Genomic DNA, 13,190 nt, shown 5'->3' with positions numbered 1-13,190 from the left:
TTACTCTGCATGATGTGCTGCCTTTTCCATTCTAGCAGCTTTTCCACTGGTTAGGAGTTAAAGACCTTCCTTTCACAGCAAAAGAAGATTTTCATTTTGCTTTCATTAATCCTGTTACAGGGGATAAGCCTTTTGAGAAATGATGTGGGTCACTATCTAGCAGTGCCACCTCCCAGCCCATACAAATTGCTTTATCACAGCAATATATTGCAGTGCTGTGGTTCCAAGACAGGCTCTTAATTTAACATCAGATTGCTCCCACTATAGATTACAGTTTTCTTATGCCTTTACACATCAGACAAACAGTGACACTGTTCACACAGGTGAATTAATGCTGCATTTTGTGGACTACTTCTTTTTTAGCTTTATGTAGTGGTGTGCTACCATAGAAACTAATAAAATTGCTTACTTCATATGCACTTCATCTGATGCTTCTCTAGTTCATCCTTTTTAAAATCTGGGTGCAGCTAAGACACTGAGGTGCCTTAGCTCCTCTCATTGCTAATGAAGTGGAATGCATAGAAAATCCCACAGGGAGGTTCCTCTGTCGGAGGCAATGCTTCCCTGTTTGCTCATAAGAGCTACTTTTCACTCCCTTTCCTCCTACTCCAATATCCCATCACAGTAATTTTTCTCCCCATCATCTTTTCTAGTTTGGTCTGCTTAAAAATCTTAACTTAAAATCAAATAGAAACAGGAAGAATTGTACCTCTGCAGCAAGAAAGCAAAAAAAGCTTCAAGAGGAGAAAATTTACAGTAGGTTCACCAATAACATTTTACATTAGATTTTATGTGTGTGTTTGCCCATGGGTTAGAACAGACCACAAATCTGGATGTTTTTCACACTTGAGTCTTAAAGATCAAGAGTCTTGGGCCTTAAGCTGTTATAGTCTGGAAAAAAAAGGCCAAAAGCAAATACAAGAGAAACAACTACCCCAGGATTACACACCAAGTTATCACACACACCTGTCAGAATTAGGAGCACAGGTTCACACAACCTTAATTTGTAATCAGAGCTCTCTCCACTAAGCCTTATTAATTAACAAAAAAAAAAAATCACATTCACTTTAGTGGGCACCATTCAAGTTTCAAAATGAAAATCAATTTAATAGAGGAGAAACATACCAGGTGATTAATGATAGACTGGCTTGACAAATAAGTCCATAAGCATAAAAAAAAAAAAAGGATTAAACAAAACCCAGTATTATTTAATTATCTCATCACCTGTATATTAAATCAAGCACAGGTGGAACTGAGTTCCTAATGTTCCCAGTGGCTCAAAGGGGTCAGGACAGTTAGGAGTATGGACAGAAATTTGTAATAAAGGGAAGTATGAAAAGAGGAAAAAAGTGAAGGGTGGAAGGAGGAATGTATTAAAATAACTGATGTAATTTGGAGCAGTATCTGTATCTAGCCAGGGCTGCAAGCAGGGCTGGAATGCAGCAGCCCAGGGGTAGCTCCTGATTCCTCTGACACTGCTCTGCACATCATCAGGGTGCTTGCAACAGTGCTGCATGGAGATGCAATCATGTTTGCTACTACTTTGACTTGCACTTAGTCACTGTATGCAATATTTTTCTGAATGACATTTAATATGCTTAGAAAAAGTATTTCATGTTTGTCATCGAGTGAAATCGAGCTATGCTGATTATTACTGTGCTTCCAACACTTGAAAAATCAGAGAACAATTTTCTTTAATTTCATATTAGTATTTTTTCAATCTGAAACTATGTTTAAGGCTAAGCTCATTCTCTGATATGCAGTTTTTCTAAAGCAACAACATTCATATTATTTTTTGAGCTATCACAACATAAAATATGATGAATTACAATACATACAAGCTAATTGAGGAATTACTTTGCTGTCTGATGAATATTGTTTCACTCTCAGTAATCAGCAGCTTTGGAGGTACTTTAGTGATAGGGAATAAATTCTTGTCCTGTTTCATAAAAGAAGAGAACACTTTACAAGGAAGTAAGAAAACATATATAATGTAACTATGAAAATATTTTCAGGCACTTTAAAGCCCATCTCAACAGAAAGGCTAAGCTGTTTGTTATTTTGGACACACTCAAGTTTCAGAGAAGTGATGTTATGTGGGAAAACTTCCTCAACTCCCAAGCACTTTGCATAACCTGTGCTAATTTCAAAGAATCTTCCACTTTCCAGCACTTACATCTAATTTGATGTTTCTTTAGCTTCATTTAGTAGAAGGCTGATAATACAGTAATTTAAATTTACCAAAAAATATCAGATTAAAAACTTTTCTAATATTTCAGTTTTATTTTTCTATAGAAGATTTATATATAAAGTTATAAAGTCAAATAACCTATTAAGCTTCATATTCCAGCCAGGGACCCAAATGCTACAAAGAATTCCTATAAACAGCACTGAAATGGAGCAGCTATTCAAGAGTGGATAGCAACAGGAAGAAACAGCTTAGAGTGGGACATATATTTTAAAGAGTATTACTGAGAGAGTAGTAGGCATCTAAGAACTGTGAAATGAGCTGCAGCCATTTCCAGATGAAGAATTGGAAGCTGAGCTGAGGCTTTCAAAGCAGGCACTGAAAATGGTACACTGGTAGTGATGCAAAAAAAAAATCCCCAAAACAACCCAAACTAATAAGCAGAACCCCCCCAAACAAACAAACCTCCTGGTCTGAGAATGCAGCCCATTAGAATTGGGTACATGCAGGGAAAAGCTGAACTGGAACTCAGTTATGACACAATGAGCAATCACTTTGGTCTTCATGCTTCTTTTATTTATATACTGCTGTTAGTGATGACAAATACTTTTTAGCCTTACAAATGTGCAAGTTTGCTTATTTCTTTTATATTTGACTTAAAGTAATATTAATGATTTTGGCCTTTGAGAGTGAAGACATATCATTTAGATATTCTGTGGGGAAAAAGAAGCAAAGTGCAGGAGTGCTTTAAAACATCCTTAGTTGAAACCTGGGATAGACAACACAAAAATACACACACACTGTAAAAGCAAAAGGAGATAATGGGACAAGATGCTAAAGAGAAGAAAAACAAAAGTAAAGCCTAGTTTTATTCATGGAAAATACTATATTGACACTAAGAACAACTGAGAAGTGCAGTAGGGAATTGAGAAATGTTGTGTAAAAAAGTTATGTGGAGACTCAGGAAAGGGCGTAATAAGGAATTTGCAAAATATCAGGAGAGAAGGTTTCTTCTTTCCTGCAAGACAGTAGAATTTTTGTATATAATCTTTAGATTTTATAAAATGTTCTGCACAGGTGTTTGTATTTTATTATTAGCACAGTATCAAATATCTTCAACCTAGAGTTCTCATTAAGAGATTAAGGAACATCAAGGAAAAATGATACATCTCTTGATTGTGACAGATTGCTAATAACATTAGGCCATAAAATAATTACTGTTTATTACAGTGCAATATGTATTTCCCAGCAAAAGTATGAAGAAATGCCAAAGAAATATGAACTATTTCAAAGAAAAAACCAACACAGGCTCATCTTAGAACACAGGATTTTTATTAACAAATAAAATTTCAGCAGCATGAAAAGAAAAAAACCTGTAAGAGCCCTTTATGTTAATTTCAAACATGGAAATATATGAGCATGAACCTCTACAATAAGGTTTAAAGTTAAAAGTCTGTATAAATATTCAAAAATAACATTTCTTTTCATAAAACATAGAAGGAAAAATAATGTCAAATAAAACCAGGAATAAAACAAATGACCATTAAATAATACCAAGAGAATCCCACAGAACTGTTTTACAAACTGCCATAACTCTCCAGAGTAATCCACAAAAATTATTTATCCAATAATCTGATTTTAAAAAAATCAACAGAATGCTGCTTGATATTCTTCAGACACAACAGTGGTCTCACCTAAAGGCTACATATCTGTTTTCAGTCAGTGCAAAATGACTGAATTTGAAACACTCAGATTCTTATTGCACAGGAGTTACAAAACTTCAAAACAATTTTAAAAAGAGCCAAAAATAAAAAAAAATCAAATGATGTGTGGTACTAAAGTCAAAGGTCAGGGTTATGCCTTGGCAATTCTTAAATAGTACAAAGTATTTGCCTGTTAAATAAGAATGAGTTTAACCAATCTGTGGCTTTATAGAGTAAAACCATTAAAATCACTAATGAACTTCTTTAATCAGAATTTAGATACATTTCACAGCTTTCTTTTCAGACCATACCTTGAGGCAAATACCTTCACTATTGCAAATTCTGCTCCAAGCTGATTTTTAAGTGTGTTATCTCTTAGCAAAAATATTCCCATTTATTTCCTTTTAAATTTATGTTACCATCTAAATCAGCCAAGTGATCCTGGACTGACTGGAGTGTGTTCACTGAAAAAGTTTTACCTTGTCTCCTACACAACTTTACTGTTTAACACTCTTCAACAGTGCACTACATATACCTTAACTTCAAGTAATACTTTCCCCTTTTTCTCATCTGTGTTGTTCTTTTAAAGTCTCTAATTCAAGTAATCTCTAATGCCAATTATATTTAAAAATTAATTTCAATAGTATATAACAAATAGCCTTGCCATGTACTGTTATTAAAATTAAATGTGTGTTCAGCAGTACAGAATAGAAAATCCAATGTCTTCCTAGTTATTAAATTTTTATAGTGGTCAGTAGTTTTAAAAAATATCATCCTGGACGGCAGGATACAGACAAGTTCACAATGAAGAAATGATCAGATAAAATGTCCAGTTCTGATACATAAACAGAAGACTTTTGTTTATAGAAAAGTGCCAAAAGCTCTCTAATTGCCCTCAGCAGTACTAAAGAACATATTCTCAAAAATACTCAGAATTTTAATCAATTTTTTAAATTAAAATTTTCATTTTCCCCTAACCAGTTTAAAATTCAGATAGGCTAAGCTGTTTGTGGGGATGTTTGAACAAAGGTTTTCTCACAAGATCCCTGTTCCTTTATTGGAAAGGAAAACCAAAACTGTGACCCTGTTAACCAAGTGCAGTTCTTGATGTAGGGTCAGGGTCATGACTCTCTTCAGTGTTTTCTCCTTGTTGCCCAACATAAGAGCATTACCACAGATGCATGAAATAAAATTACATAAAACTGCTGCAGATAGTTAGAGAAGACTGTAAAAAGTGCAAGGCTTTAGAGACAGAATATTTTCATGTATTCTTTTTGTCTGAATTGTTTCTGTTACAATGCAAATTGCGCTGTTCCACTTACACTTATCCTTCAGATAAAGATAATATCCTGGTAATAAAAGGATGTAAATTCACTCAGATGCTCTTTGATCAAATTATGGAAGTACCCTTTACCCCACCGTGGAATGTTACACAACCATTTTATCTCATTTCTTGTTATTCCAATAGATTTACTTCATAAATATATTGCCTCAGTGTTATTTCACAGCAAATGGCTCTGCACCACCAGCCCTGGAACAGAAAAAGAGCTATTAATCTGTCAGCCTTCACCCTTCCATTAGACTTTTCTGAGCAACAAAACATCTGTTCTCCTCCTACACAGATTTTTTATATCCTGTTGATCCTCTTGCTTAAAACATATCAGATGAATCACTGATTAAGGACTTTGATTGCTTATATTCTCCTGGTGACGCTGATCATCTCTCCACACATTCTGCAGAGCACCTACTAAAACATTTCATTTTTGTATTTCACCCTCTTAACCATGGAAAACAAATAGATTTTCTTTAAAAAGAAATTAATGATTTGGCAAACAAAGCCTAACGGGATAGCTCGACAAGCAACTTTAGTACGAAGGCTGTTTCTTGACTTTTCTACTTTTGTGGTGTGTTTGAAAAGTAGGTATATTTAGATATAAGTAAAAATAATTTTTATACATCATACCTTTCAAACAATAAACATGAATGACATCATTTATGTCAGAAAAAAATGTTTGTGTGTTAGCTTTCTAAAGAAGAGGGATCTGACTGTTTTATGGGACTGCTTAAATTTGAGTAGAGAATTCTGAACCCTGTTGAAATCAAGTTTAGGTTAGAAAAGAACAAAAGTCCCTGTGTAATTCATATGAAACCATTCTATAAACCATTCTATAAAGTGCATTGACGAAAAATGGAAAATTCAAATTAAATTAAAATTCTACTACTGCTGTTGATACCCTTATGCATTTTAAAACTACATTATTAGGGCTTTTTCAATGTGGCAAAAAGCAGGGTCAAACCTATTGGTAGGTGCCTAAGTCAAAGTCTGACAGTTTTTGAGTAGATGTAAATCAGCTGTGACCTCAGCTCACCAGCAGCCGACGCAGATAGGAAAGGGACACTTTTTGTGGATGCACTGCTTTCTACTACCCCAGCAGCATAGCAGTTCTAGGAGAAGATGTTAAAATATTTTAATGATGAGATATTTTAAATTAAAAAAAAAAAAATCCAGTGGAGCCTTCTCACAGCAGGAACAACACTGTGGTGCATCCTGTCTTACAGAGTCATCACAACTCCGTACCTAAGGGAAATGTTCCTGAAATCCAGAGAGACAGAAAGGGTCATGATACAGAATACAAGGAGACAGTATTTGCCCACTAGAAAAATCTTTGCAGTGGAGTATTTTCTGTTCTACAGCCTCTGTGTGGATGCAAAAACCAAACAGTTCTGATATTTGCCATCTCCATCAGATTCTCACAAATCCTTCATAGTTAAGATCACTCAGAATAGGTTTTCCATCCCCAGGAAACACACAGAGGCTTCCAGTTGCACTGCTTTCAGAGTAGCAGGATTACTTCTGCAGAAATCCTCAACAGCCCTCCTTGTGTGTTTCAAGTACTGGATTGATGGCAAAAAATCTCCAGAACTAATGATTTCCAGGTAATGAAGGCAACAAAACCAACAAATCCAAAAATATTTCACAGCTGTACAGAATGCAAATGACAGCTGTGGCTAGTGAGAATCACCAATTTGTGGGAAACGTGTGCTGATAAAAGTTTTTTCCTTTTCCTTTTTTATTTTCTTGTCTTTAGATACAGAGAGATAATTTTTAAGTGTATTTTAAAATAAAAATTACCACAAAATCTTTCCAAAATACTTCAATAAATAAGTTTCTTTTTTACTGACTTTGCAACAATTGAAGATGCTTGAAGAAGAAGATAATTAAATCCAGTTAGTTGTCCTAAACTGAAAATACACTGCAAATCTCAAGCTCCTCAGGGAGGATATCCAATGTCTTTATACTGTGAGGAGTTAGGATCATATCTGTTACAGGGGATAAACTCTCACATCCTGGGCAGATCACCAGTGAGCAAGCAAGTTCCAAACAGAGTTTACAAGGTTAAAACCAGAACATGGCCTTTTTATCTCAAAAAAAAAACAAACCCAACAACAAGCAACAGCAAGGTGTGTTCTGCAGTTGCTGAAATTTCCATATTATTTTAGAAGTGCCTTATATGGGATATTTTAAAGTAAAGTCCACTTAAAGACAGCCATGGTCTGCATGATTTGAGGCTGTTCTCCTGAGGAATCTATGTCAACTTCTTGCTGGCTGAGGAGCACTAGGATCGATCCTGGAAAGGATGCTGTGTGTAACTCCCAGGTGGGAGAAGACCTCCATGGATACTTTCAATGTACTTTCTCACACTGTAGTGCCTGCTATGTCTAGAGCAAGCTTCAAACAGCAAATTCTCCCCCTGAAAAAAATTCATCTGAGTGAGAGTGGTAGAGGCCATAGAGCATATTTCATTACTGCACTCAGAGACAGAAGTTCCCAACATCTTGACAAACTTAGCCACTTTACAAACATCTGTGAGAAGACTCCCCTGTATTTTTTTCTCCAGGACTTTATTTCAAGATTTTGAATTTTGTTAGATGTTACTCTAGTTCACTTGAGAACTGTGTACAAAGGGGTTTGCAGGGCTTTTTTGCTTTTGAATGTGAAGGGGAAAAAAAAGGGCATTCGCCATAGAACGCGATCTGATGTTTTTGTTAGGTTAAGTATTTTCTTGCCTCTTTTTGACCCAGGAAAGATTTCCAGATTTAGAGAACACCTGTGCATAAACTAAGACTAGCTGTATTAAAGGCCACAATCCCAATCATCAGGTGACTTAACTTGGTAGAACCTAATTAAAGTCAGTGTCATACCAATCAAACCAGTGGAGACATGGCACAACTCTTAGGGCTTGTAAAGCACACTACTGATTTGTAAACACCTTATTTTTATTAGTCTGAAAAGTGTACTGTGTATTTAACAGTAGAAAGTGAATCAGCACAGACAGAAATCATTACTTCCAAACTGGCTTTTTGGGAAGGGAAAACCACCAATTTTTATTGGTAATGAACCTGTAATGACTGGAATGAACCTGTAGGACAAATATGAATATTTTGGTAAGCTTTCAAATGCTTATCTAACCATCATTTGAGCATCTTAGTCTGGATAAACACCCTTTCACAATTGTCAGGAAAAAAGCCACATAAGGAAAGCCCTTCTAACATTTATGAGGAGGTGTGTGAAATAAAAATTAGTAAGAGTCTGGAATGAAGTAAAGGCATCTATTCTGGCTGTTCATTTTACAGAGAGAGGGCTGGCAGGCCTGGAAAGGTGGCAGAAATTTCTGTTGCTGGATACTTTCATATGCTACTAAATAGCCAAAATAGAGGAGAGCTTTGTAGCAAGGTTTCTTTTTCCAGCATGCACAAGCACACAGCTTGAGCTTCATCTACATGCACAAGTTATACAAAAAACCCTTTCCACTGCTCTGAAATGCAAACTTAAAAACACAATTGGACAAATGCTTTCCTTCCATCTCAAGAATTTATCACCAGGGCTGGCCCTAGCATGATACAGTGTCTTATGAACGTGTCCTAGTCAGGGTAAGGCTGGAGATGATGATAAGCACATTTCAAGTGTGGCTCTGGTAAACTATTAAAAAAATATTTAGGGCACAGATCTAAGGTTTCTTTTGCCAAGTGATTGCTCTAAAAAAGTGGGACGGACACTGCTTCAAGTGGAAACAGTTTTTCTTCGGGGATTTCCTCCTCCTTAAAATGCCCTCTATCACACTGAAAGACATGGAACTAACAAGTAATTTCAAGCAGAAACTTTGCAGTTATGCTTTGTTGTACAGAAAGAGGGAAAGAAAAAAAAAAAAAAGAAGGGAAGAAAGGTACATCCATGGAAAAAAATAATAAATGCCTTTTCCCCCGGTGTCATGTCTTTGGATATGTACAGCCTTGGAGAAATGTATAAATCATTTTGTACATGGAACTCTTAAAAAACTAGAGATTTTTAGTACAAAGGAATCAATTCACTGCAAGATTGTCCACATGCTGTTGCTTTATGATTTCCTATATACATGAGAGGACCAAAGAAAGGACCTCTTTTACAGTTACTGCTGTACTGTACATTAACATGTGGCTAATACTCTTCTCTGGGTGAGATTTACACTTAGTATTACAAATAACATAATCTTGCTGAAAATACTGATACAAAACAGCTTCAAGATGACATTTTAAAAATATCCCTCATATTTATTGAACTGTTTTTTCCAGTTTTTCTAAGTTTCAGCTCTATAAAAGATTCTCCAAGAAAATAGTAGCATTTGAAATGCTATTTTTGAAGTTTATAGATGGATTTTTTTTTTAATAAAGTGTAATCCAAAAGTCCATTTTCCCAGGAAAAAAAACAACTATAGATACAGTACATAACCTAAAACTGAGGAGGGTATTGGTTTGTTTTGTTTTGCATTTCTTAAATGTAGTACAGTACATTTGTATCCTGGAAAAAAATCCCTTGATTACAGTGCCTGTTTAATTTATTTACAGATCTGAAATTGAATTGCATACATGAGCTCTTGAGATGAGCAATACTGAAATGAATTGATAGCAAGAATTAATTGTCTTTCCAATCTACCCTGACTTTAAGATATTGCTAAGAAGAAGAAGTGATTCTGAGTAGCGAAATTATCTTATTACTATTTTAAATTTGTTTGGTAGGCTTTAAATTATGAGTTTCAATGCAGGACTGGGAGTCTTGAATACCCACAGTTAATTCAGTAAAGCTGTGTTTGCAATTTTTGCACATTCTGTTTTGGCAGTAGCAGTGCACACATGAACACAAAGAAATTTGGCAAATGTTTGTCTTGGTTCTTTCATATCCATCTCTGGATACCCAAAATTATCACTACAGAATAATCAGACAAAACCTGCTCTCTTCAATATCAGATAATGTAATAAATTCTGCTCTAATAAAAATAAAATCCTCAATAAACTGAAGCCTGAAATTTCAGGCTGCTGAAGTTACTTTTCAGAATATCTACCAAGACACTTTTTTTTTAGTCTATTTTTTTTCTTAGTTTAAGCAAGTCTATTTTTTTTTTTCTTAGTTTAAGCAAGATTTGTAATGCAATTTCCTTGTAATAATCCAAATATTAAGTAGTGAAGCAGACATATTTAATACTAGGTAAAATTTTATCTTTATTTCATATACTCTGTGTGACTTAACTTTTAAAAGTTGCAGATTTTTAGTGGCTACAGAAGCTTTCTTTTTCATTATATGCTATCTGTTAAGTCACAATGGCTTGTTTCTGTAGAATGTGCTGCACCCTTGTCTTTCCTTATTAATCACTGGTTAAAGACAGAAGTGACTAGTCTCAGATCTGCCTCAATCATACTTAAATGTGCCAAATTATTTTTAAACTACTAACTGCACGTGCCAATGCAACTCAAACAGATTACCCTGCATCAGAGAGGTTGTAAACCAAGTGTCATGTTTCACACGTGCCACGTGTTTGGAGTAACTGACTGAGAGGTTCCCAGGCCTCTGAGTGGGGAAAACCAGATCTCTTGGAACCGACAGGTCTCCAGGTTCTGTGGCATGGTCAGATGGTTTCATACTCCCAGAGACCAGGCAATAAATTAATCTCACTTGTCTGTTACATGTCAGGACTAACAAACCCACTGAGCTGGTGTAAACCAACAGGTCCTGAAGGGCAGGTGATACAGCCCACAGAAATGATGACTGATGCAGGCTGTTCAGCCTGGGTAATAACATGATTTCTCTTACTTTAGGCTTTCACACATTTTTGGTTTGGGAAGTGGAATGAAATTATAGGATGAATTACGCAGCAGAATGTCACATCGCATCATGAGTGCCACAGTGCCTGTAAAGCACAGAGATCACCACAACTTGACATGCCCTCATGGAACAGAAACACTCAGAGAAATCTAGTTAAATAGAAGTGTGGAGAGGGAAGGGAAGGTGGAGGAAACAAGCTGACATCCTCAGCCTGGGACCCAATTTACTGCCTCAAATACCTGGCAACTTTCTATGAACCTGTTAGAGGAAAATCAATAACTTCCTCCACTTGTAGCATGAGGCACTCATGAAACATACAGCAGGAAGTGGTAACACTCCCTAAGTTACCAAATTTCACTGTACTAAAAAAAATGTGTAAAAAGAGGGTCCTTAAAGATTTCTGACTCCTTATTTCCCTAATCTCTATGAAATTCAAGAGGGTTTACTAATTACTTATCTATTTATTCCTCACATCTACTTTAACAGTAATAAAACATACAGATTTTATATAAGATCATCTTCTGGAACTTCAGGAAATCATAGTGACTTATAGAGGGGTAAAATATGTTTAGCCAATATTGGACTAGCAGTCCCATTTATTAAACTCATGGTGACTTCTGCATGACAAATCAGCCGAGTTATTTAACAATCTTGTTCATCCTTTTGCCTCAGTCCAAGGTGGGAAAATATGGAACCTACAGACAAAGTTAATTTTTTTTTTTTTTCACATGAAAGTAGCAGCAGATGAGAACTGAAGACAGAACTCTAGGTGAGCTTACATCCCTCTTTAATCAACTCTCCTTCCACGGCAAGAAAATAAAGCTCCTTGTTAGCCATCTTGTTGACCTAAAGTCTGTAGCTCTGCCGTGTGTAAATTGTGGTGGAGGAAAACGTTCTTTCTGCTGTACATGTGTAAGGAGATGGGTCCCCTCGGGGGCTGTCCCAGTCTCCCTGTGAAGGTGCTGTGCTGCCGAGGCACAGCACTTTGGTCCTTGGGAGCTCCTGAGAACGTGGGGAAGCCGTCAGCCTTGGATGCTGGCTGGGCTGGGCTGGGCGCCGTGACAGCCAAACCGTTCTGGGTGGCCTCTGGGGCCAGGGTCTCGCACGTGCCTCGGGTGTGCTTGATGGCTTCCACGATCTCCTTCTCCTTCAGGAGGCTGCTCAGACACAAACCAGACAGCTGACAGCTCTTGCTTTCGTACGCTGCTGCTTGGCTGCCCGGTGGGTGTCTAAAAGGGTCCTCGGTGGGAGTAAGTGCTGACTTTCTGTCCCTTGTGCTGAGATTTTGGCTCACCATTCTGATTGGATATGTAGTCTGGGGAAACAAAAGAAGACAAAACAAAAAGTATAAGTAGTAGAACACAGTAGAGAAATGGTGTGGAGGACATAAGCCATTCCTGCGACTGGCAGATTAAAATGAAAGACAACTCCAACTGATGGTCAAACTTCCAAAACTTCATTCCCATTTAATAGCACTAGGATTGAAAAATGCTTGCTACAGGTAATGATTTGGGCATTTTCCTTTAAAAAATCATTTAAATCAAAGGAGGAATTTTTTTTCAGTACATAATAAGTGGATAAGAAGTTTTCATGAATTGTAAGCAGATTTTCAAAAGCATTTCACACAATGAAACAAAGAGAATTTTGATCCCATAGAGTTCAACACTTAATACACTCAAATCCTTACAAAATATAAAGAACATATTTTGTAAATATCTTCATGCCTCGGTTAAGCTCAGAACATGTTCAATTTTCACTGCCCCTTGAATCCAGGTGTTTTGTTGTGTATTTACAAGTCAAACACATGCCAGAGAAGAGCACAAATTTTATTTCAGCTGCCCAGCAAAAAATACAATGTAAGAAGGATTCCAGCACGTAACCAATTTCTGATGCTGCGCAAGCATGTGTGCATCTGACTTTGTTGAAATGATGGTAATTTATCTGTGCGTGGCAGACTTTCAATGTGTACCTGCTGCGATGCCTCGTACTGTCCCTAGTACACCTGACTGGGGAGGAGATGATGGTACCCTTTCCCAGGGAATGGTTAAAGCAACTGGGTAATTTGAAACACAAGCCCAATTTGACTCCTTACAGGTTTTCTGCAATAGAATTCTGAAAGGACACAGGAGCAGCTTCCTGACATTTACACTGGCATATGGGTTCT

The 13,190-nt window shown here is 36.6% G+C and overlaps 1 protein-coding gene across 4 annotated transcripts in view; it reads right to left on the bottom strand.

The window, feature by feature from the left end:
• Nucleotides 1-3,515: 3,515 nt before the first annotated feature.
• Nucleotides 3,516-13,190, bottom strand: part of CCSER1 (coiled-coil serine rich protein 1) — a 612,090-nt gene continuing 602,415 nt past the window's right edge. For all 4 annotated transcript variants that reach the window (XM_050973794.1, XM_050973791.1, XM_050973790.1 and 1 more), the window contains one exon: nucleotides 3,516-12,341. In XM_050973794.1, coding sequence (XP_050829751.1) covers nucleotides 11,856-12,341 — 486 coding nt within the window. In that variant the 3' untranslated portion in view covers nucleotides 3,516-11,855. The remainder of the gene's footprint in view (nucleotides 12,342-13,190) is intronic.

This window comes from Serinus canaria, chromosome 4, assembly GCF_022539315.1.
Source record: "Serinus canaria isolate serCan28SL12 chromosome 4, serCan2020, whole genome shotgun sequence".
Classification (NCBI taxonomy): Eukaryota; Metazoa; Chordata; class Aves; order Passeriformes; family Fringillidae; genus Serinus; species Serinus canaria.
Note: the sequence above shows the minus strand (reverse complement) of the source record. Positions and strands in the feature narration are given on the sequence as shown.